General features: G+C 50.3%; 10 protein-coding genes across 10 annotated transcripts; 5 read left to right on the top strand and 5 right to left on the bottom strand.

Annotated features, from left to right (window-relative positions):
• Positions 1-256: 256 nt before the first annotated feature.
• ASPSYDRAFT_92101 (copper transporter family protein) lies at positions 257-854 on the bottom strand (the record flags this gene model as incomplete). Its single annotated transcript, XM_040852603.1, has 2 exons — positions 257-371; positions 421-854. The coding sequence occupies 2 exons, from the start codon at positions 852-854 to the stop codon at positions 257-259; spliced, it is 549 nt and encodes a 182-aa protein (XP_040699698.1).
• Positions 855-1336: 482 nt separating this feature from the next.
• Positions 1337-3636, top strand: ASPSYDRAFT_48165 (ferric reductase family protein). Its single transcript, XM_040847575.1, has one exon. The coding sequence runs from the start codon at positions 1579-1581 to the stop codon at positions 3226-3228; it is 1650 nt and encodes a 549-aa protein (XP_040699697.1). The 5' UTR covers positions 1337-1578; the 3' UTR covers positions 3229-3636.
• Positions 3596-4466, top strand: ASPSYDRAFT_80593 (uncharacterized protein; the record flags this gene model as incomplete). Its single annotated transcript, XM_040851049.1, has 3 exons — positions 3596-3786; positions 3837-3880; positions 4053-4466. Exons 2-3 carry the CDS (start codon positions 3866-3868, stop codon positions 4464-4466), a joined length of 429 nt encoding a protein of 142 aa, XP_040699696.1. The 5' UTR covers positions 3596-3786; positions 3837-3865.
• Positions 4467-4703: 237 nt separating this feature from the next.
• ASPSYDRAFT_157646 (serine/threonine-protein kinase) lies at positions 4704-6769 on the bottom strand (the record flags this gene model as incomplete). The annotated part of the gene is made up of 3 exons (XM_040842659.1): positions 4704-4791; positions 4841-6155; positions 6205-6769. 3 exons carry the CDS (start codon positions 6767-6769, stop codon positions 4704-4706), a joined length of 1968 nt encoding a protein of 655 aa, XP_040699695.1.
• Positions 6770-7896: 1127 nt separating this feature from the next.
• On the bottom strand, positions 7897-8404 carry ASPSYDRAFT_92097 (cupin domain-containing protein; the record flags this gene model as incomplete). Its single annotated transcript, XM_040852602.1, has 3 exons — positions 7897-7926; positions 8013-8244; positions 8307-8404. The coding sequence occupies 3 exons, from the start codon at positions 8402-8404 to the stop codon at positions 7897-7899; spliced, it is 360 nt and encodes a 119-aa protein (XP_040699694.1).
• Positions 8405-9188: 784 nt separating this feature from the next.
• Positions 9189-10235, top strand: ASPSYDRAFT_389181 (uncharacterized protein). The gene is made up of 3 exons (XM_040845808.1): positions 9189-9380; positions 9453-9542; positions 10093-10235. The coding sequence occupies exons 1-3, from the start codon at positions 9333-9335 to the stop codon at positions 10201-10203; spliced, it is 249 nt and encodes an 82-aa protein (XP_040699693.1). The 5' UTR covers positions 9189-9332; the 3' UTR covers positions 10204-10235.
• Positions 10236-10267: 32 nt separating this feature from the next.
• Positions 10268-12638, bottom strand: ASPSYDRAFT_60059 (Zn(II)2Cys6 transcription factor; the record flags this gene model as incomplete). The annotated part of the gene is made up of 3 exons (XM_040849792.1): positions 10268-12105; positions 12171-12341; positions 12473-12638. The coding sequence occupies 3 exons, from the start codon at positions 12636-12638 to the stop codon at positions 10268-10270; spliced, it is 2175 nt and encodes a 724-aa protein (XP_040699692.1).
• A 2523-nt stretch (positions 12639-15161) lies between these two features.
• ASPSYDRAFT_33901 (asparagine synthetase B family protein) lies at positions 15162-17433 on the bottom strand (the record flags this gene model as incomplete). Its single annotated transcript, XM_040845159.1, has 6 exons — positions 15162-16003; positions 16060-16251; positions 16302-16563; positions 16616-16699; positions 16756-17213; positions 17274-17433. 6 exons carry the CDS (start codon positions 17431-17433, stop codon positions 15162-15164), a joined length of 1998 nt encoding a protein of 665 aa, XP_040699691.1.
• A 2128-nt stretch (positions 17434-19561) lies between these two features.
• Positions 19562-21017, top strand: ASPSYDRAFT_389897 (VOC family protein). The gene has a single exon (XM_040845811.1). The coding sequence runs from the start codon at positions 20047-20049 to the stop codon at positions 20746-20748; it is 702 nt and encodes a 233-aa protein (XP_040699690.1). The 5' UTR covers positions 19562-20046; the 3' UTR covers positions 20749-21017.
• A 269-nt stretch (positions 21018-21286) lies between these two features.
• On the top strand, positions 21287-23301 carry ASPSYDRAFT_60057 (methylisocitrate lyase ICL2; the record flags this gene model as incomplete). Its single annotated transcript, XM_040849791.1, has 5 exons — positions 21287-21707; positions 21764-22052; positions 22104-22516; positions 22566-22989; positions 23043-23301. The coding sequence occupies 5 exons, from the start codon at positions 21287-21289 to the stop codon at positions 23299-23301; spliced, it is 1806 nt and encodes a 601-aa protein (XP_040699689.1).
• Positions 23302-23337: the final 36 nt, after the last annotated feature.

Here is a 23337-nt window from a genome sequence, read left to right as displayed (position 1 = left end):
TTACAAAGCAGCGAGTGAATATTAGATAGTTTATGTTATACAACTAGATCCGCACGCATCTGCTGGGAAAGAACTATAAGAAAATATGGATGTATATGAACAGCTGTGCAGCGCCCGGATTCATAGTCCCGGGCTTCGTATAGCACAGTGCATGGAATTAAAGGCAAATTTAGAGTTCTATCCGGACCAGAATCACTGCAGTCTAGATTGTCCCGTCTCTAAGGACATGCTATACTAAATTGCCAATTGCTGATTTTCAATGCCCTTGTTCATTCCACTGAACGAACCGTCCCACGACAAGTTCCCCAAGGAAAGACCCACCAAGGATAGAGCAGAAGTATCCAATGTTCGTCGTCATGATGCCCAACATGCTATATAAACGTCAATAAGTTGTCGACTAAGCAGCAGTTCAAGACATACAGCAGATAAGTAACCCCTGTGATACAAAGATAAATAAGAGCGCGAGGGAGATCCACACTGAATCTCCAGGGAGGAGCCTCGTATGTATTACGATAAACCACTTTGACTGACTCCTCGACGCCTTCAGCGGTAATAAGCTTTCCAATCTTTGCGTCTGGATCTGTTCCAATGCGGGCAGCTTCGGAGGGCCTGCCTGCGACGACCACGTAACGACGCTTGAGATGTGCGTACATCCAACGCTGCTCCATGTACGCTTTGAATGCAACAAGACAGCGGGCGAGGATGGCGAGGATGATCAGAAAGATGCAGGTACCCGCGTAGGAGCCGGTGGATGAAGGGGACCATCCCTTTGAAAATAGAGGTGAGATGTTAGTTGTGAAGACCACTGAGTGGCTCAGCACAGGTTCCTCATGATTCATCGTATTCATGTCCATTTTTGGGCTTTCACAGGAAGTTGAAGAATTCGTAATTGTAGGTCATGAGAGGGAGAAAGAGAAGGAGAAGATGATGGGTTGGACGTTGACAGTTGGAGCCCTGCAGGAATGTACATTCCAGGGGATAAGAATAAAATGTCATCACCCCACGATTAACATTGTCAGCCTTGATTCTCGAACCTTCTTATAATAGTCATGAATACGAATCTTTTTGATATATGGGAATAGGCGGTGCCTACATCATTTTGTTTAAGTTGGCGTAGGAAAAGTGCGCAGATTATTCACAATGGAAGGCACGCTCTCCCAGCATCGGGAGGACATCCTTCCAACACAACTTCTGGAGACGCAAAGTTCAACACTCACCTTTGGATGAAATGCACAAATAGAAGCGTCGTCAATATGGATACGAGCAACAGCTCAGAGATGGCCAAGGACAGGATAAACCCATTTTTCCTCCAGAAGATCTACTGGGGTTGGCCGGCCTGCTTTATCGCAATCGCAGCTTTCGCCAACTTGATTAACCGCTTCCTGGAATTCCAGAGGTTAGTTCTTATGCTCAAGCCAAAGGACCCAAGCTAAATATACTAGACTCCGAGACCAATCCACCACTCCATCGAAACCGAAATCAGTCTTCTTTCGTGCGTATGCCACTTTGACGGCAGTGGTCCGTGAGTCAAGATACTTAACTCCACGACCATGGACGCTGTTTGGTCGTAGATTTTATATGGCGCCGGTTTTGCAATGGTCGATCGTTGTGGCTCATTTCCTCGCGACGGCTGCGACATGCTTCTACGATCTGAAAACCCAGAACCAGTGGGAATGGGAGGAGGTGGGTTATCGTACGGGGTTTATCACAGTTGCTCAAATGCCCTTGGTGTTCATCTTAGCCGGTAGAGAGAACATAATAGGGTTTCTAGTTGGTGTGGACTACCAGAGTCTGAACTGGTTCCATCGATGGCTTGCACGAACTTTTTGGTTATGCGCGACGATCCATATGGGCTTCTGGTTTCGGAGCTGGGGAAGGTATGATTATATCGTTCACCAACTGAGAAACGAGTACTACTCCCAATGTGGGTTTGCTGCCTGGTGCATCCTAACATTCATTATGATTTCTTCTGTGTGGTCTATTCGTCGGCTGGCATATGAATTCTTCGTTCTACAGCACCTTCTGATGTTCATCGGCTTCACGGTGGCGGTTTGGCTTCATGTAGATGAAAAGGTTAGGACTTCGGTTTGGATGTCCTTGGGTTTTCTTGTTTTCGATCGCGTGGTGCGGTATGTTTGGACGGCTTATATCAATCTGTCAATGTTTCATAAACCCACTGGAATGCCACGGGGTCTCTGGACGCATCATGCATCGTTCACTCCGCTATTCGGCAATGTAACTCGAATTACCATCCAAGACCCAGGAGCCCGATGGAGACCCGGTCAACATATGTTCCTTACTTGCCATTCGATCGCACCGTTACAAAGTCATCCATTCACCATCGCTTCAATTCCCGAGGACGGCAAGATCGAATTCCTTATTCGGGCTGAGACGGGCGCCACAAAACGTTTCTGGGAACATGCAGTGGGAAACAACGTGCTCGAAGCGGCAGACACTATCGGCACAAATGTGAATCGTCGCACCGTATTCCTTGAAGGGCCATATGGAGCACACCGCCCCCTTCGACAATTCGATAGCGTGATCCTTTTTGCCGGAGGCATGGGGGTTACCTTTACGATGCCGCTTCTCCGGGATATCGTTGCACAATGGAAAAAGGGGTTTTCGCAAGGCGGCAAGCCACATCTGGACGTGACAAGGCATATCCACTTTGTGTGGAGTATCAGGTCACCTGAGTCTTATAGTTGGTTTAGGTCTGAGCTATCATCCATGCTTGAGGACATGGACTGTTGTCGACGCGATGCACAAGATGTGGTCCGAGATCTCGAGCTGAGCGTATACATCACTGGTCCCCGTACGGCGGAGATAAAACAGGCCCTAGCAAATGAGGGTCTACTGGAGTCCGCTCGAACACCGTCAAAAGCAACGCTTGTGTCAAATGTCGGCGACAAGAGGGAAACAGCTGACGAACATGCTATCCCAACTCATTCTGCTTTCGTAACGAATGAGAGACCCGCAACCACCAAGGACGAAGAGCGACCTTTCACCCCCCAGCAGATGACGCTGGGCGGTGGGCGCCCATCAGTGACTAGACTAATCCGTACGAGCCTCGAAAAAGCCGAAGGTGAGAGCGCCGTAGTTGTCTGCGGTCCCCCGAGTCTGTCAGACGAAGTTCGCCGCAGCGTCCTTTATCTTAGCGATGAACGGGCCGTGCATAAGGGCACGGGTGCCCAGGGGATATACCTCCACGTGGAGACTTTCGGGTTGTAAAACTGGGATTGATGGATGAAACCGAAATGACTGTCAACTGGGTTTGTCGTGTGCAGTCGACAGGGTCCACGGATCATTGATGATACAGAGGCCAAAACAAACTGCATAACGCTCCTAGTAGAACTAGGTAAAGGACTCCATTTTTTTTCGTCAACTTTGATAATTCAAAGAGATTATCTTGGAGAGGTACAAGTCCGAAGGGACAAAAATCTTTGTTCGCCCAAGATGCTTTGTCTGCCTAATTAGGTAGTAAACTGCAAGTTCCAAGGTTCAATGTTGATAATGCTTCTCCGTACGGCCTAACCACCGTGCACCCGAATTCGTACCTTTTCAGAGCTAATGAAGGAAGCCAACAAGGTAAAGAATAGAACCCCGAGCCGATCCACAACAATGTTATAAGCAGGCTGTGTACTTGCTTAATTTCATGGTGTTGTTGATAGCTAAAACCGCCCGGAAAAATACCGTGCCACGTGATAAGGTACTCCCCGATATGACGTAATCACCTGACTCACTCGGAGCCTCCCTCACCACCAAGCTGCGCTATCCCGACTTCACCTCGTCAGTACCTCTCAGCTTTACTAGCCACGAAATACCCCTAACGTACCAAGTTACGACCCAGGAGGTAATACATATCAAGATGGTTTTCAGATTCGTACGTTATCTCCCTTCTCCTGGCTTCTATCGAGCCAACACCCGGCCAACTACCAAACTACAAGAGCTCAAAGCTCCAACTGAACTACTTTCCCACCCTCAATCCAATCTCACTCATATTAGCCGGTCCAAAGCAAAACAAAGGAAAACAAAACTAACGTTGAGTCTACCAGGCCAAAACCCTCGACCCCATAACTCTCTTTCACACCCCCTCCATCCAATCCTCCAGCAAAGTCTACAACATCCTCAAAGCCGCGTCCGCCGCCGCAAGCGAAGCCTCAACCCCAATTGGCCGAGGCGAATTCCAACTCGAAGTCACCACCGCTCCACCAACAACAGACCAGCTGCGCAATATCCTTGAGTACGCTACGGGGGATCCGAGCTCGGGCGGCAAAGCGGGTGGTCCGACGTATGCGGTTTCGGAGATTGTGCAGGGCGCTAGAGATGCCGAGGATGCGCTGAAGAAGTTCAAGGAGGATAATGGGCGGTTTGTGAGGCCTGTTACGGTGGACTGGACGAATGGGCAGGCGGTTGTTGGGGACCAGGAGAGTGCGATTTTAAAGATGGTTAGACAGGCGAATGAGTGAATGTCCTATGGGCCAAGGGGATGTCGAGGTCTCTACTAGGGTATTGGGATGGAAGAGGTATAGAAATTGTGATTGTATTATCATCTACGATACCATCTATGTATCATACAACTCAACTCCATTCAAACCGTACCGGCAGTGCATTAAACTGATACTCGCTTACTCAAACAATGGTCGCCCGAGATCCAGCTCGTGAGGAACAAACATAAAGAAGAACGAATGTGCATACAACCGGACTTAAAACATGGTGCCAAAGGTTCCATCCGTCGCAATGGGCTTGCGAGGAGAAAGACGGCCAGTCCCATCAATGTTCGGCTTGCGATGTCTGTTGCTAGTTAGCTTAGTGCGTTGGCGGAGAAGAGGGGTTTACGAACCTGAATGTGAATCCTACAAACAATCCCTTGTTCATTTTGTCGTCACGTTCTGCCATTTCCTCCAACGCGCGCTGCTTATCGTGCACTTCCTTGTATTTAGCCATGTCGGCCTCGTTGGTAAAGTCGTCGAAGTAGCCAGCGTCCGTTTCCGAATCCAGCTCGGGCACAAATGGCGGGCGCTGCTCACGCAGGTGAGTGAAATCAACTTCGTGGAAGTACTCGTGTTGATGAATTTCGTGAATGTTCTTGAATCGGTAATCTTTTGATGCCACCAATTTGGTGATCAAGTCCCATGTTCGTTTCGATAAGAAGTAGTTCGGATCCTCATACACCGGCTTCCGGAGCACCTTCTTCCAGTTCTTGAGGTTCTGCCAGGTTTCATCCACTGTTGCACCAGCAAATGGTGGGTAACCCGCCAAGGCCTCAAAAAGCATACATCCCAAACTCCAGTAGTCGACGGTGAAATCGTATTCCTCACCTTTCAGCACTTCGGGTGCCATGTAGTCGGGCGATCCCACGATGGACTTTGCATAGTTTACCTGGCGTTCCCGCAGGCTGCGATAGCCTTGACGACGCTCGGCCATCGTACGCTGTTCCATCGGGCGGCCAAATGGCACTGGGGTGTTGCCCACTTCCTCTAATTTCACTCGCATTGATTCAATCTTGCCGGGATTTAACATTCCCGCTGCAAGTCCGAAATCTGTCAATTTAACATGTCCGCTCGAGTCAATGAGGAAGTTTTCTGGCTTCAGATCGCGATGGATATATCCGAGTGCGTGCAGCGCATCGATGCAGCAGAACATTTCGGCGACATAGAATCGGGCGTGTCGGTTGTGCAACACGCCAGTGTTGTTTAGCAGCGTTCGGAAATCGCCTCCCGGCACAAATTCCATCGCAAGGTAGATTTGAGTGTCATCTTGGAAAGCATACAGTAGTTTCACGAGCCAATCGCTCTTGGCCGCTGTCAATATGTCGCGCTCAGTGAGAATGTGTCGAATTTCGTCCAACTTGAACAGTAACTTCTTGCTCATGACTTTCAGGGCGCACACCTCTTTTGTGTCCTTCTTCGATGCCAGATATACCTGTCCGTACCCACCCTGACCAACTTGTGTCAAAATCTGGAAATCACCCTGTCTAAGTCTGGTACGGCGCTTGCGGAGGTGGGCCCGCTCCCGACCCAAATATTTCGAAAGGGCGGGCTCGTAATCTTCCACCGGAGTTGCGGGGGGTTCAGGATTCGCGGCACGAAACTGAGAATGGCGGGTTTGGCGGTTGTGAACGTAGCTGAGCAGATCAAAGTAGTGATCGAGGAAATCTAGCACTGTTAGAAGCAACACTACTGTGGCGATTGTGTCTGAACTTACACAGTTGGGTCACATTGACTAGTCGTTTAACCCGAGGATCCTGGAGCTTTTCCAGTTCCTCTGGAGTCAAACCCCGCATTGGTACCTGGCGCCTTTGAACGCTTTCCAGGTCCTTTGACTGGTATTGTTCTTGACGAGAGATCGCCGCAGCAGCTGGATTGGGCCCAAGTTCCTTCCCTAGGCGCCCTGAATTTGGAGGAGTATTTTCCTTGTTGGATTTGCGGGTTGGGCTCGCTGGGCGAATAACACTCTCGTTGAGCGACTCGCCACTTTGGTTGGACTTGGAAAACATAGGATGGTTGAAATGGTTATGGGTATTTTTAGTCGGAGAAGAGGGCTGCAGTTTCAACGCCTTATCGAAAACATTCGGGAGATCGAAAGCACCAGGAGGCATACGATTCTTGCTTGGGCTTCCCTGCGGTGTCTGGATAGGACTGGTGAATCCATCTTCGCGGGGAGTTGAGGGGCGATCGTAAGCCTCATTTCCGGAGCGGGTGTGCAAGAGCGGAGGAGGATGAGGAAGACGAAAGCCAGAGCGATCTTTGGAGTCGAAGTCGAGCGTCATTATCGCATGAAGTTCGTGAACTAGCAATTGGCGACGTTAGGAGAACACCGTGTCGAGGCTGCGATTCTTCGCCGACACAATCCACACGTCAGGCGCAAGCAGCGAGACTGGAAGAGGGGCCCAAGTCGCTATTTAAAGAAACCAGATGCGATTGACACGAGGGAAGAAAAATTAATCGAGATCCCAACGAGACGGAGCGAGAAAAAGAAAACCGTCAAACAGAAAAAGCAATGTGAGGATGCGTGACGCAGCCTGGTTTCGCTGTTTCGCTGTTTCGCAGTGCGACGGGGATGCAAGAGCAAGAATGTCTTTGTCTGGGAAAAACAGGTTGCAAGGTTGAGCACAAACAAGGGCGGTGGTTATTTTGGTTGTTTCCTCGACGCGAGGGGTGAGCGCAAGGTGACCGAAGCCGATGAGGGGAAAGCACGCCTGGGAATATGAATCTTAAGAACTAGAATATGACGGAGCTGAGCTGAAGCTGAGCCCACAATTCCATCCAGTTCATTTAGGCCCAGATGCTCTGGATACCTGACCACCAGCCAGCCACAGCTCCCCATTTGGCCTTCCTGCTCGCTTCCAGCCCGATGATCGCTGGCTGCTGCCAACCTTGCTGCCCCTCCATGGCGTGTGCCTGGATTGTTTCCCCAGCAACTCCCTTGCTCCGATCCCTCTGCTCCGTCCAAGATCGGTCCTGGCCTCAGTCCTGCTGCGAGTCATCCCGCTAGCCGCCCGCAGGATTCTGTCACGAAAAACAAACAAGACGATCGCTGGTTATTTGTGGGCGGGCGATCCATCTGAAATCTTGATCGCGGTGCTCAGCCACAGGTGGAGCAGATGGTGGACAGCACTACGGAGGATTATCTACGAGAACCACGATGTGCCGCGCTGAATGCGAGGATATATCTCGGATTGTTGAGGACAATAGCTAGTCCATTTCATTGCATTGTTGGGCTTGCTCTCCTTTGTTTACTTGGAACTGACCTCCCCTTCCCCTCGTTCCTTCATCCAGGATACGAGAGCGGACCCGAGCACCAGCACAAACCTTGAACCATGGATCCGAGCCCAGATCGCACTCAACACAACCCACCGCAGGCAAACTCTGATGTCATACTCCAGCCGCTCTGAGCTTAGAGTTTCCCTCTCTCGCGCTGTCCAGTCTGTGTGTACAGAAACCACATGTCAGCACTCCACTCTCGAGTCCCAAAACCGAGGCTCCATGGCCCTCCTTTTGGCGTTCACTTACGAAAAATGCCAACCCATACGAGGGCGTCGAAAAGGTGATCTTCGATCCCTTGGGGAAGTGGAACACATCGCCCGGCAGTGCCCTCACTTTTTGTCCTGTCTCGTCTGAGATCTCGTACTCGCCCTCGAGGATAATTTTCATTTCGTCGTAAGTGTACTCGTAGGCAAGCGGAGTTCCTTTTTCGAGACGGTAGAAGCCAGCGGAGATAGGCTTGCCCGGGTTGTATGAGTCGCTGACGCGGTTAGCAGCCGTCCTATCTATGGGAAAAATGGAAACTTGACAGGCAGATGATACCTCGAGTCAACATCGCCCAGAAAGGCGTTATCGTTCGCAATGAGAGGAGGCTTGAAATTTGATTGCGCTCTGGCATGGTAAACCATAGGAGTCGGCATTTTGCTTGCGATAGAAGACGCGTCGATGCGGTTATGTAGTACTAGCTAGCGGTAGTAGTGGTGATACAGAGAGTAGAATGACCAGCTCAGCTACATTTGAGATAGCGGTACGAAGCAAGAGATTTATATTTCACTCGGCTGGTCCATCCTCCCATTGCAAATCCCAGGATCATTAACCGCTAGATACGGCGCTGCAAACATTTCGGATTCACCTTCTGGAGTAGGACACCACGGCAGTCAAGATGCTCTCTCTCTCGACCAGCACGAAGAGCATCATTGGACCGGATCGGACAACATAGAGCTCAGAGGTCTCTATCTCCAACTACCAGGAAGAAGTGAGGGGATGGTCAAACCGTGAGGGGGGCTACGAGTCCAAGCTCCAAGCTCCTGATAGAGGAGAGAGACCATCTTGGCGGGGAGGGAAAAGGACTGCCTGCCCGCTTGCGTCAGACCCCAGAGTCTGATCCAATGTACAGAGTAGTTATCCGATAAAGAAGCTTCTTGTTCCGACAGGACACTCCCTCTATCGCGACTGATGCGGGGTTGTGCTTGACAGCAGCAGCGCTGGATCTTTTTACCCATCTGGGTTAGGGTTTCCATCCCATCTCCCTGGGCTGTATGAGGGGTTGCCGGCCACATCCTTTCCCCTTCAGATCCAGCAGGGAATTTAATTGTGCTAATTAATGGTCCGGCAGCTGTTGGAGTACTCGTGGTGTTATTCCACGCCGTTGACTGGCTATGGGCATGATTACGGGTGTGGCAAGAACATACGTAGTAGATTCTCTCTATTGAGAAGCGCAGTCCAGCAAATGGAATCTGGTTACGGGGCAGCCATTCCCAAGGAGTAACTGACCAAAGGCATTATTTCGTCTTTAACTGGTAGAAGGCGAGATGCGCCGTCCATCCCCATGGTACCCGTGATCGTACGATGTGTGATGTAGGACTTTTGGCGTCTGGACGCAGTCTTAAATACACGGTACTTTTCCCTCCCCCGGTTCTCTCCCGCTTCTCGTTCCTACAAATATCGCTTCTGAACCAACACTCCCAGTCCAAAGAAACAACGCCCACTCTAAGTTCCCTCGCCCAATGCAGATCTCCAAAATTATCAACCCTGCGCAACGCCCCCTCAACTTCCAAGGCGGAACTGACGGTTCTTGAAAGACTTCAACTCTATTGAGGAGTCCCCGTTCGGACGAGACCGCATCATCTTGTCGCAGCTAGGACAACCCCGCAATAGTAGTTTCTCTGCGACTCCATTGAATGCCATTCGAACCCCAGAGACCCCAGACCGACCGCCGTCGTCCCATGCACCAGTAAGCAAGTCGCTAGCCCAAGTACTACCCGGAAAATCTATCCAGGCCCATCAATAGCTGTGCCGTACGTAGCCCGTCAGCCAGTCCGAACAGCAAGTGACATCAATCAAAGCCGGCCAAGAGCAATATGCTAATTCATTAGGGATTAAACCGTAGACTTCGTTATTAAACCCAAAGAAGCACACGACCAACTCCAAAAACCCCCATAGTGCGTTTACATCCACTAAGCCCAGGCCATATAACAACAAAGAATGTCGACAGTGTCCATAACGCGCGACCTAGAGCCATACCTGGACTCTCTCCGAATGTACTTGGAAAAAGACGAAAAGAGCCCCGTTCGACGAGAAGCGAAGACAGGACGTCCATCAGCCGGAGGGCCCCAGAATGGCGAACGCCCCAGCTCTCGAACAAGCCAGAGGAGCCATAATGATGAAAGCCATAATGGCGTCGACACCCCGAATCGGAACAAATGAGTGTACACGGTGAAAGAGCGCGCTTCAATACTTAACCTAGGAATACTAAACATGTGTTAGCCTACAAAATTAGAATTTCAAAAGGCATACAAAGATTTACCTTCCCAATTCCATTCTTGCATTACATGCACCCAGTGGGACCTTCCCCGTACCGTTTTCTCGAACTCTATGTTCTCCAAAGGTGACAGCGCAGAGCTTCGATGTGAAGAAGCTTGGCCGGTGTAGAATACTCTATTATTTCCTGTAGGTTGTCCTGCAGTGCTACGAGAGCGGCTAGCCCTCGGGTTCCGCTGCTGTTGTTGTTGTTGCTCCTGCTTTTTAGCTCGACTCGCATCTCGGCGAGCCCAAACTTCACGGACGACTTCGATGCATCGATCAATAGATCCCAACATCAGCCGGGACTGAATTGCGCTCCATCGATTAAGAACCCAACCCCGGTCCTCCTCCTGTTCAGCCTCACATCCAGCTACCAGAAGCGGAAACATCTGGATTATAGTTGTGCGCGAGCTAGGTGGTACCGTGGCTAGAAGAATCAAAACTCGTTTAGCCAGTTCCGAGGTTGGTTCTGAGGGCATCTCAGGGACAGCTTGATGAAGATACAACAGAGTGGCCCAGCGATAAGCATGGGCGGTCTGGATACTATGTTGGACTTCGGAAGTAGGATCCTCTGGGGGCTCAAACCAATCTGGTGGTTCCCATCGCTCCACTAATTGCTTGAGTTCAATGGCCTGGGAAATGAGGGATATAGAGTTCGACTCAGTTTTGCGGACACGTTGGATCAATCGGGCAACTTGTTTAATGAGTGGGAAGAGCGTTGCAGCACATCCCATCAAAGGATCAATTTCATGCACTGTATTCTCTGAAAGTGGGAACGAAGGAACTTCCATCTCTTCCTCTCCGTGTTCTTCACGAGAAGTCAGGCGGGCAATGACATCCATGTATAGCCAGGTGTTATACAAGAAACGTACTCTTCTGAGATCGTTCCCTTGAAGTCCGCCCTGCATCCCGAGTGCCACAACTTGGGAAACCAATGCCTTTGCTCCACGGAGATGCTGTATGCAAGAACGAGTGTGTTGGTCCCAGGTATCAGCAAAAGCAAGAGCGAGGCTTGTAGCTAAAGCAGCGTCTGTCCTCATACTTTGTATGTCTCGCACCATGCATGTAATACTCTTTCTCATGTGATCCACTCCGTGAACTCTCAACGATGGGTTGTCTTTGCTAGCATGGAAAGCAGCCAGCGCAAATACTGCATGATACAGAGCTGGGGTATCCTTAGCCAGTGGCCAAACTAAAGTGCGCCATGGGTTCTCATGGACGCCATCTTTGACGGACAGAATTCCACAAGTAGACCTATCAAAATGCAGGACGAGCATTTCTGGATTTGCTAGAGTAAAGGCTGGCTCGCCAAGCAGTCCCGAAGGCATGATACTCGGTTCAGTATGTTGGGAATCATACTGCGCTGGAAAACTGAGGTTCCTGATTCTCGCGCCTCGGTCAGGCTGCCGTATAATCTCCTCGATGTCGTCACCATCTCCTTCTAGGAGGGCTTCGAAGCTGAATTCATCGTTTCCCTGAGATCCTTCTAGCAAACTCTGGGTGATACTACCGTCATGGCTAGGGCCTGGAGAAAGAAGATTTGACAACCAGGGCGACTGTTCTGAAGGTGTCATCTCCGCAAATGACGATGCAAAGAGGTCATCACTAAAACTTCCTGAACCTGAATACCCTAGAATCTGATCTAGTGAAAGCCCCAGATCTATCTTCGCCGGCGAGTGACTTGATCGTCTAGAAGATATATCTCTTGGTGCGCTCCGCTGAGAACGAGAGGGGCCAACACCATCCATTCCAAGAAGTTGGCTCTCACTCATCCTCCGGCTATGTAACGCCGCATTGCGAGCCGGCGGCGACGGACTTCCTGTATGACAAAAAGGAATGCTTATCAGCCGATTTCCAAATAGTTTTCCGGTGTTGAATATGAACCTTTCTTTACTTTTGGGCCGGTGCTTCTTCCAGGGACATTACTTTCCCCAAACGAGCGCCATTTGAAGTCCTTTTTGTATCCTCCACATTCCACATTGCGTTTCTTGCACTGGAGGCATGTTGGTTTCGACTCGTCGCACTTCAGTCGCTTCGCCTTGCAGGTGATACAACCTGGATGTTAATGACAGGAAGAAGGTCAGCGCACTGCGCACTAATGGATCATTGTGCCTTTCTTTTCTCTATTCATCCCTTTCATGTTATTTCTAGTGCTGGGTGATTGTAAAGAATCGACAATACCGTACCATTACGGCTCTTTGACTGTTTAGGCTTGTTAGTTGTCACCGTTGTAGCGGTCTGCACAGGCGCTGCATTCTGAGTGGAGACGGAAGCTGTGGAACGTCCAGCGGGAGAAGCGGCGGGGATGGGGTCTAGAATGGCGGACGGCGAGGGAATCCTAATCTTTTCCATGCCAACAGGAGAAATTATATATTTGGAGACACCGCAAGCGATGAAGAAGAAGCCGGCTGGAGATTATAAATTATGGAACGAACGAAAACAGCACGGTGGCGCTCGTGGAAACGATGACTTGTATAGTAAGTAGACGCGAAGGGAAACAGCAATTCTGATAATGATCTGCGAGGGTGTTTAGGAGGGGTCTGATGGGGCCTCTTCGAGGTAATGTAGGAGGCTGCAGATAAGGCCGTCAATTAGAAGTCGGTGCCAAAGGGTAGATAGGGATGATACATGGGGGAGAAAAAGATAAAGTCGAATAATGCGCCAAATTTCCCGAGGCGTGAGGAGAAACCGTCATCGCTTTGATAAGAGTCGGCACTAGGCCAGCAGAATGCGGAGACTTGGAGCAAGTCGCGAATCGCGGATGTGCCGATGCAACAGCATTAAAAGGCCTATGGTGTAGCTTGGATTAATGCCAGAATTTCATTGGGACCTAAACGAGCCAGGGTCGATGAGCCAGATGGCCATCTAGCTATGTGTTCTTCATGCAAGGTTTAGTCACGTAAACGACGGATCCAAAATAACAATGAGGGGGCGAGGCAAGTGCACGTCCGACCTGCTCTACTGGTTGCCGTTTTTCCGCCTCAACTCCGGGTCTGGAGCAGGGGCTGTTCCCAGAAAGCAGCATGATCAGAAAAATCGGATTTCACACTAAGCGGACGCAAAGAATCTTCGATCTGCGTCGATGCTGATAGGATGGAGAACGCCACTGGGCGCAACGGAGATGTAGATGACGAGGAAACGGGAGCTGGAGCATTGCTCTGCTGGCTGGCAGCAACCCCGTGACACTCTCCCACTCGGTACGCTGCAAAAAGCAAACCTTGGCTACGAGCCTGCCATTTTACCCAGTTCGAGCCAGAAATCAAGGACTGGCACTATCTCGAGTCTTACAAACACCCCCCACGGTGTAACACCACGGAGGAGCTGAAAGCCTGAAACACGCTGGAGGTGCATGGGTTCGGAGTTGAGCCATCTTAGAATTGTGATGGATAACAGCAAGCATATTTACTGTAACACTCCATGACTCCTTTGCTAGTCACTGGAAGAGGTGGCGCTGTCTAGGCTAGTTTCTATCGTGTTCATCTATGACTGGGTCAGATGGGCGGTGATCGAGGACATCATTGAGATTCCCGAGGGAAAGTCCGTGGGAAGTTGAAACGCGCGGACTCCGGCGAGGGCACTAGCCAGGGACGAGCACCGTCGTCGTTGTAGAGGAACTGGCTATAGACCCGTAGATGCCTTTTCCCTGCACTTTGATGTGTATTTAGTAGAAAAAGAAGACAAACAAACTATGTGACTGGTTGTGCTGTTAAACTAGGTACTCTGTGGCAGTAAATTGTTGTTTTTGGCAGCTGTCATTGACCTATCAATACATTTACACGCCAGAGTAAACGAGAGGTGAAAGCTTGGCCTTTGACCTTCCATCAAGACTAACTGCTTGCAGCGAGTCTCCTCGCAACCCTTTGACACGTACAGGGTGAAATGGTCCTTGTAACCAAGAATACCAAACTCCTTGGCCTCTTCGACAAATCGACACCGTCAACCGCCAGGTTCAGCCTCAACAGTGTCATATCAAGCCCCTGCAACAAATGATTCCCAGAGAAACGCACCCCGTTGCTAGATGAGGTAGAAAGAAGCTGGAGGGCTAGGCTGTATTCTTTCCAATCGGAAGCACGCCTTAAGGCTGCACTCTCACGAGATCTGGGAAAATCTTTCATGGTGATCAGTTGGATGCCGATTTGACTTTGCCCCTTGGAAGATGTTGGCTTGATAGGGGTTCTGCTCTGAGGCGATATGGTAGGGGCTACCTACCAGGGGCAAGATCATCGGAGCCTACATAGTTTCTTTTGGTAGCGATATGCTTTGGCTCTTCTGGTGTTCGCTTTCGCCAGGAAGTGAAGCACACGACAGGACAATTTGTGGGAGTCCACTGATCAACATGGCTCCTCTCGTGTGTATAACCACGTGGTGCTAACTAGGTGAAGGTATCCTTGTCGCCACGCGAGACGAGAAACCCCAGTCCCACCCCACGCTATCGAGGGACTTTTTAGTGTCAAATGAGAACTGGCTTCTCGGGCTCCAAGTCCCGGCCACGGCGGCCAGTGGCACCAGGCGAGTGTATACATTCTGCAACTGAAGCTTAATTGTGACGTGACTGCGGCTGTCAATAAGGTGATTGTGCGATGCTATGCCATTCTGTTTACGTCAGAATTCCGATTATCGGATCCAGATGCTTCCACGGAGACTTTAAGGTAAGTTCTATTTCTATACTTCCTATTCGGGTCACCAGGGACAAGGCATTTACGGTTGGAAGTGGGACAAACTTGCAGACTTCCGGCGGTCTGGTCATATGCCCACCACGCCGAGCTGAAATGTATTCCAATGGTCATGGCCAGCAATGCGTAAATGATCACAATTCACTCTTGTTTCGGTTCTTGGCCTTGGCTCGGTATTTTGGCAATCCTCTGGCGTCCAGCCCTATGGAAGGTCTGTTGCTGTTTTAACGCCGAATCTTTGTGACAGGACCACCAGCTGAGCGACAAAGAGTGAGCTTCGGAAACACTTCTGATCGCCATCGCGGAAGCCTTTAGTGACGTGATCCTGTACTTGATCCCAGTCCACAAACCCTAGCCTCTTGACGTTCTCCTCTGTGACTAACTTTCGCACAGCCTGGCATAAAGGGCCGTCATCTTTATAGGCTGAAGGTCCCAAGTATGCTCGTTTTGTACGGTTCATGATCTCTTCGGTAACGAATGGTTTCATGGCCTCACGAAGAATGTATTTCTCACGCAGAACCTTGTTGACAGGGTCATATCGAATTTTCAAACTCGGGGGGATTTGGTTCGCAAACTCTGTGACATGATGGTCTAAGAATGGAGGCCTCGTTTCAATTTGATGGACCATATCAGCGCCGTCGCCGATGTATCGGAGAATGTAATTCACCATAATGGACTTGATCCACTGGTAGCTTGCTGAATGCAAAGGGTGCCATTTCTCTGAGATATTGGCAAGGGTCTGCGCTCCAAAATGTTCTGCAAATGCTGTTTCCAGATCGTCGTTTATTGCGTACTTCGCCGTCCAAGGGGCAAATGGCAGGTTGTAAAATGAGTTGACGCGAGGAAATACCGATGAGTTATTAAGCATTCGCTTTGTTGAAGCAGGTGATGGATATGGTGGTGGTATGGCCTCCCTCCCTACTTCGAATAGTTCAGAGCTTCCAGGCATCTCAAAAGGGGGTGGTGGATATGAAAGATCGGGCTCAAGGAAGAGCTTGGACAACATATCAGGATAGCCCCCAAAGTGTTCATCCGAGCCCTCACCTACTCCCATCAGCAATGCGTTTCAGGCCAATGACAAGCTTTGGTTGTTTACTTACCTGTGAGGATCACCTTTTTGCCGTGGGAATGAGCTAATTCTCCTACTGCAACTCGGCCCATTCCATTGACATCAGGGATTGGTGTCTCAGTAAACCAAACAGTATCCTCAAACCTGCTGGCAAGTTCTTGTTCATCCATTGTCACTGGATGCAGGTCGACGCCGATCCAATCTGCTGTCCGCTGTGCGATATCTTCGTCAAGTTAGACAATTTCCCCAAGAGATAGAGAAATCCGTTCGTACCTGACTCATCTACTCCGGTCTCCTTCCCAAACCGAATTGTATAACAGCTCATTTTTGAGATGTCGCCACTTGAGTCGTTTCCTAAAAGTTCACCTCGCTTGATAAGGTGTGCAGTCATTCCCGCAATGGCTGACGAGTCTAAACCACCACTGAGGTATATCCCGACCTCCACATCAGCACGGAGACGCAGCTTCACCGATTCCAACAAAAGCTCTCTGAGTTTGAGAATTATTTCTTCTTCTGTGTGGGGACAGGGTGTTGTCTATTTCCATATAAGTAGACGCGTAGGTTCGCGTGCGCTTAAAGCAACTCACTTTGTCAGGGTAGCTCAAATCCCAGTATGTTCCTATTTCTGGGGTGTTATAGTTCCTACTAATCAAATACTGCCCGGGGTCGAGCTATAATAGTAAGTTAGGATGGTATCGACGAAAGCATCCCTGCCATGAAAACTTACCCGGTGTACCCCTTTGAAGTACATTTGCGTATCCCACAGCCAGCCCTTTCGAAGAAGATTCTCAACGGACCATTCCGGCTGCCAACCAAAGGGCATGAAAGACTTCATCTCGGTTGCCACCAGCAATTTGTTGTTGACCACCGTATAGTAGAGAGACTTGATCCCATAGCGATCACGAGCGGCTAAAAGCAACTTCCTTTTTGCGTCCCAAAGGACGAGAGCAAATTCTCCACGCAGTTTCGAAAGAAAGGAGATACCATAGTGACTGTATAGAGCAGTCACAATTTCACAGTCACTGTTGCTCTTGAAATCATACTCGCCGGCAAGCTCCTCTCGATACTTTTCGTGGTCGTATAGTTCGCCGTTGACAACTGCGTGTACAGTTTCGTCCTTGTCATGAAAAGGCTGATTACCGGCAGGGCTGAGATCGATGATCGAGAAACGGGCGTGTCCAAGACCTATCCATGTAGACGAGTAAAGTTAGATTTTGATATGGTTCTTTCGTGGGAACCACTAACCTACGCGACGGTCAGGGCTGAACCATTTGCCTCTTGCATCGGGACCACGGTGTTTGACCAGCTCCAGACTCTCATCCATCTGACAGTCTAAGGCCTGTGGATCGATATTATTTTCGCAAGCGCCTCCATTGAGACAAAGAACTGCTGTAAGCCCACACATAATGGTTTCTAAGGGAGGATGCGGACTCCGCGGGTGCCTAGAGTGCAAGAACGGTGGTTTGGTCTGACGATTGCAATGATCTGAAGATCCAGGAGAAAATGGGTCTCATCATGTATTAATAAAGCCGTTCCCAAGGGAGCGGCGGGTATATCGCCCGTGCATGATACCCGGGTCGCACGTTGGCAGTGCTGATCCACTGTTTCTTTCACATTTCGGCGACCAAAGGGGTAGAACGGGGTGGGATCCTGGAATGCGTGCGGCAGTAGGCCCGCCGAAAGCCGTTGAAGGTTGAGCCCGGTCAAGTTGTGGTGCCTGCCAACGTGGATGGTTGGAGGTGAGAACATTTCGAGAACGCCGGGTCCACTCGTTATCCACCAACATTGTGGCCGATCTCACTACTACCCCTCCTCGGGACAAAGAACCCCTCATTCCTCAAAATCTCCGGTCCGGCCATCTTCTATTAGATACCCGGAAGGAATTGGCATGGCACGGCCTTTGTGATCAAGAGTATCCTCGAAAGTCGAAACAGATTAGGGTTAAGCTTGCTCGATGAGCAGCCTTTCATCGTTGTGCCTTGTCGTACTGCAGATGAGCCAATCGAGATTTGCCGCGGACCTAATGCACCTAAGGGCGGACCCCGGGCGCGGAAACTAAACAGGGATTGCGGACAAGTTGGGATCTCTACTTTCAACCGTAAGCTGACAGAAACCAGATCCTGCGGGGTCCGCTACCGAGGTTGCTGACGTGGTGGTGTTATAAGATCCCTGTAAACGCGAGCTCGTCCTGCGCGATGATTCGATATCCCGGGTTCTTTATCTGTCCGTCCTTCCTACTTCTGGGTGAAGGAATTGGTGTTAAAAGAACATAAAGCTTTGGGCCAAACATTGCTCCCATGCAATGTTGATGCACGCTTATCCGAGCCAAACAGAAAATCAGTCTGGAAGCATTATCTTTCTTTCCACAAGCCCAGCCTACTGGCCAATGCTTCACGGCTCTCAACCTTTCGGCCTTGACCAGAAAAGAGCAACTTTAAACCCCAGGAGTTTGTGATGGCATCGACACTTGCCACGAAATTTGGTGAAATCGACAATCACCCCGCCCCTGACTCAGTGAGCTGAATATGGTTAGTGCCGGCTCGGGGTACGTCCATATTCTGTACGCAGTATTCTGGGAGACGCTGCTCTGGCTTACGATTCATCGGAGTGAGTACCGCATAATAATGGTTCGGTGTTGGCTAAGTATATCGAGCCTGGTAATGACTTTCCTATCGTGATGCCTCGACATTGAGGACAGACCCAACCAACATAGGTCTCCGTTCATCCTCTGCCAGAAAGCCGACCTTGATAATGGGAGGTGGAGTTCCAGAACATTCAAGCTAGCCCTAGCGCTGAGCACGGGGCATATGACGACCCAACCGTTTCGCCAATTGACGCCGACGACGTCTGTACGTATTGTGTAATTGACTCCACGGTGGCCCTGCCATGGATCACTTCTCCATAGCTCTGACTCGCGCGGGCTGCCCTGTAAACTTCGAATGTCTTCTTCTAACCTCGTTGTAATTTGAACTCCTTCGGTCCCGTATATGAATTGCCGGCATAACGCCATGCGGTGCACATTATTCAGAAACCCGAAACCAAAAGTCATGGTCGAAGAGTTAGGGTAGTATCTTACTCTTTACTTTAAGGCTCACACGAGTTCTTAAATATAGTGCGCGAAGTCCGCTGCGAGTCGGATTATTCAACCCCTAGCTCGGTACATACCGTAGTTATTGGGTCATGATAACGAACATCGGCGACCTATCATAGAGCGGCCACAAAACTGTCGATTTTTGATGATCTAAATATTTCGTGAGTAATCCACAAGCACTTCGATATTGTTGGGAAGTTGACATAGCTCGTGAGGAAGAACGTCCAGAAAATGGAACGAGAAATAATAAGTTGCAACATGGCAATGGTACCAGACTTCTCACACCAACTGAAGCGCAAATTTTAACAACTCTCGAAGAACCTTTAGTGGACGGTTATTCCTCCGAGGCCACTAGGTACTTGAAAGCCAATAATAGCGCCGAGGCTCGATAGCCCTAACGCTCGTAAAGTAACGTTCGGCGACTTGGGGAAATACCAACGCTTGAGAATGACAGTACGGATCCGGCATATCGAGGCCTGGGGGACCAAAGGAGCCACGGCCTCGATTTCGCGTCAAATGATTCCCAAATTGGGTTGTTTCCCTGGACGTAAACCTCTTTTTGAAGGCTTTGTATACACAGCTTCCCTGCTAACATGGTGATTGGTTGGTGGTGGGCGTAAGCTTATTGGAACTAGCCGAACGGGGTTCAATTTCGCGCCGCTAAACAACAGCTGTGCTGGACCGGTAAGTTTTCACGGCCTCCATTGCTGTACTGGGCAGATTGCATTCTAATAGCTTCGGAGATCAACACGTTTTGATCATGGAGGATGTCAAGCGGCAAGTTCGAGGCTGAGGTCGCAATACGCCTCACTGTTCGGTCAAGGTATAAAAGCACTTGAATAGTCACCATGACCCAACAACACAACTAGCACGGTCTCTTGCAAAAGAAAACCGATATTTTCATTCTCGGTCCCATTATCCTTCAGAATGCTCGCACCAAAACTCCTTTTGGCCCTATCAATGGCCGTTCAATGGGCTACAGCCTGCGAGCCAGACAACAGTACTGATGATGGCGTTTTCACCGTTGGCACGGATGGCCCAGCCCCTCCAGAAACACTGGGCTACTTCATCAACCATTTCGGTCTCCTTACCAACAACCTCACCAACATGGAACACTTCTACGTCGATGTTCTCGGCATGCGCCACTTGTTCCACGTCCAACTCACCGCAGAGTATAGCGTCACTTACCTGGGCCATTCCCAGGGCGGTCGAAATGGAACGGGGTACCAAACAGGTGCTGAGTTGAACCTCGCAAAGAACAACCTCGCCGGTCTCCTCGAACTCGTCCAGTTCAATGTGACTGATGACACCCTCGTGGCATCCACAAAGCGCACAAACACTTTCGGACACGTCGGCCTTATCGTTCCGGATATCGTCAAGACACAGGACTACTTGGAGAGTAAGGGTGTTGAGATCCTGAAACGCTACGGAGAACCCATAAACACCTTCACGGGCCCGGTTAACAACGCATTTGGTATTGGCGAGTACGCGGGCGTGCATCATGCTGCCAAGCAGAAGCTCATGGATGCTCAGGGTATTATTGGAATACCTTTCCTTCTGATGGTTGCCGATCCGGATGGCAACGTGGTCGAGATCCAGCAGCAGGAACAGCCTACCGGTGTCTTGTGAGCGGAGAAAATGTGGCATTATGAGGGTATACTATTTGATAGGATACGTAAGTCATGGAGGGCCTGTCTAGTCAGGAGGAGTGTAATTAGCTAGGTGTAATTGGTAGAGCGTAATCTGGCAGACTTCCAGATGCTAATAATAACCAATGGATCTTGGGGATCGGTCAAATTTTGTTTCAGCGTGAATTAATAAAGCCTCGATCACTGCTTGATTCGTGTTCAGTAAAGACCATCAGAGGCCGATCTGCTGCGATTTGTAAACGACGGCCGGTTTTCGGATGTTTAACGTGAATCGGCGTTTTATTCTCGGGCCGGACATCGAACAAGCTCTATTAATGACAAGGAATAGTTACTCAGCATTCCGATTCCTTGGTTATCCTTGTACAAGCGAGCCGCGGGGAAACGGCAACCCCAGAGTCCCAGACCGAGGTCGGGCTACCGCCGAGCCATAATAACTGCTCCTCCCTTCACTCCGTCACGGACCTTCCTTTCTGCCCATCAGGGGTTTCTGCGTTATCCAAATTACTCATCTCTGAACGATGCTGCGATCAGTGCCTCGTCGACTTCCACGTCGGATTCCTCCCGTCTCAGCGACCGCAGGCGGTCCCTCTCGTCTCGCTCTGCGCCCTTTCACATGCGGTTACCTTCGGATGTCGCCGTCATCGCTGCCGCCCGTCCAGCCTCCGGTCTCCTCAACGCTGCCCGGCGATTCCTACCAACTTCTGTCGACCGCCGATAAAGCTGGAGCTGCAGAGGATGCGCTGTATGAACAACAGATCAAAGATGTCGAGGCGTGGTGGAATTCTCCCCGCTTCGAGGGCATCAAGCGGCCGTACTCAGCCGCCGATGTGGTCAGCAAACGGGGCTCTTTGCAACAATCGTATCCCAGTTCGTTGATGGCTCGGAAGCTCTTCAATTTGTTGAATGAAAGAGCTGCGGAAAACAAGCCTGTTCACACGAGTATGTTTTGCTTTCCGTCTTAGACCGTGTTTACATATACTAATTGAGCTCCATAGTGGGTGCAATTGACCCGATCCAGATGACACAGCAGGCTCCCAACCAGGAAGTTCTGTATATTTCTGGATGGGCTTGCTCTTCGGCGTTGACTACCACCAACGAGGTCTCTCCGGACTTCGGAGACTACCCATACAACACCGTACCAAACCAAGTTGAGAGACTGTTCAAAGCTCAGCAATTGCACGATCGGAAGAATTGGGACGCGCGACGAAAGCTCACGCCGGAACAACGAAAGTCTACTCCCTACGTTGACTACATGCGACCGATTATTGCAGATGGTGACACAGGGTAAGCTCGATTACCCAATCTTTTGACAACTTCTGTTAACGTTTCTGCTAGACACGGTGGCCTGACTGCGGTGCTAAAACTGGCGAAGCTCTTTGCTGAAAATGGCGCTGCCGCTGTGCACTTCGAGGATCAGCTTCATGGCGGAAAGAAGTGCGGCCATCTAGCGGGTAAAGTCCTAGTCCCGATGGGAGAGCATATCAATCGGCTCGTTGCGACACGTTTCCAGTGGGATATGATGGGTGTTGAGAACCTCGTTATCGCTCGGACCGACTCTGAGAGTGGTAAACTGCTCAGCAGCGCCATTGATGTCAGAGACCACGAATTCATCCTCGGAGTCACTGAGGAGTCTGAGCCTCTTGCAGAGACTTTGCAGGCCATGGAAAGGGAAGGCGCCGCTCCTTCAGAGATTGACGCCTATGAGTTGGACTGGGTCAAGAAGCATAAGCTCGTGACCCTTGATGAAGGTATGCAATTCTAATCTCCCTTAAAGATATATCCACTAACTTCTCATAGCTGTCGATGCTCATCTCGAGGCCGAGGGCGCGCCTCAAACCGCACGCGATGCATACAAGAAGCACGTCAAAGAACACCCGGATCTATCAATTTCCCGCCGTCGCGCTTTGGCCAATGACTACACTAAGACTCCTGTCGTCTGGTCATGCGACATCCCCCGCACCAGAGAAGGCTTCTACCACTACCGCGCAGGTTTCCCAGCTGCCACCAAGCGCGCGAAGGAATTTGGCCCTTACGCTGATCTTCTCTGGGTTGAGACTGGCGATCCAAATGTCGAAAAAGCCGCCACACTCGCAGGAGAAGTACGAGCCGCGCACCCCGGCAAGAAACTCGTGTACAACCTGAGCCCGTCATTTAACTGGATGGGACAAGGTTTCGATGAGACATCACTCAAGTCATTCATCTGGGACCTCGCACAGCATGGGTAGGCCCCGCTTTCTCTGTTTTGAACTACCGCAAAAAGGCTAACAAACCTAGTTTTGTCCTTCAATTGATTTCCCTTGCCGGCATCCACAGCGGCGCCACCATCACGGCTGAGCTCTCCCGCGCCTTCAAGGATGACGGAATGCTCGCCTACGTCCGTCTCATCCAGTCCCGCGAGAAGGAGCTTGGCGTTGATGTCCTCACGCACCAGAAATGGAGTGGTGCGCCGTACATGGATGGTATTGTAGGCGCCATCCAGAGCGGAAGCAGCACTGGAAAGAGTATGGGTGAAGGAAACACGGAGAAAGGTTAGTCTACTTTCCCCTGGTGATGGAGGCTATTTTACTGA

The sequence above is a fragment of the Aspergillus sydowii genome (assembly GCF_001890705.1).
Source record: "Aspergillus sydowii CBS 593.65 unplaced genomic scaffold ASPSYscaffold_10, whole genome shotgun sequence".
NCBI lineage: Eukaryota > Fungi > Ascomycota > Eurotiomycetes > Eurotiales > Aspergillaceae > Aspergillus > Aspergillus sydowii.
This window is presented reverse-complemented; position numbering and strand designations above follow the sequence as displayed.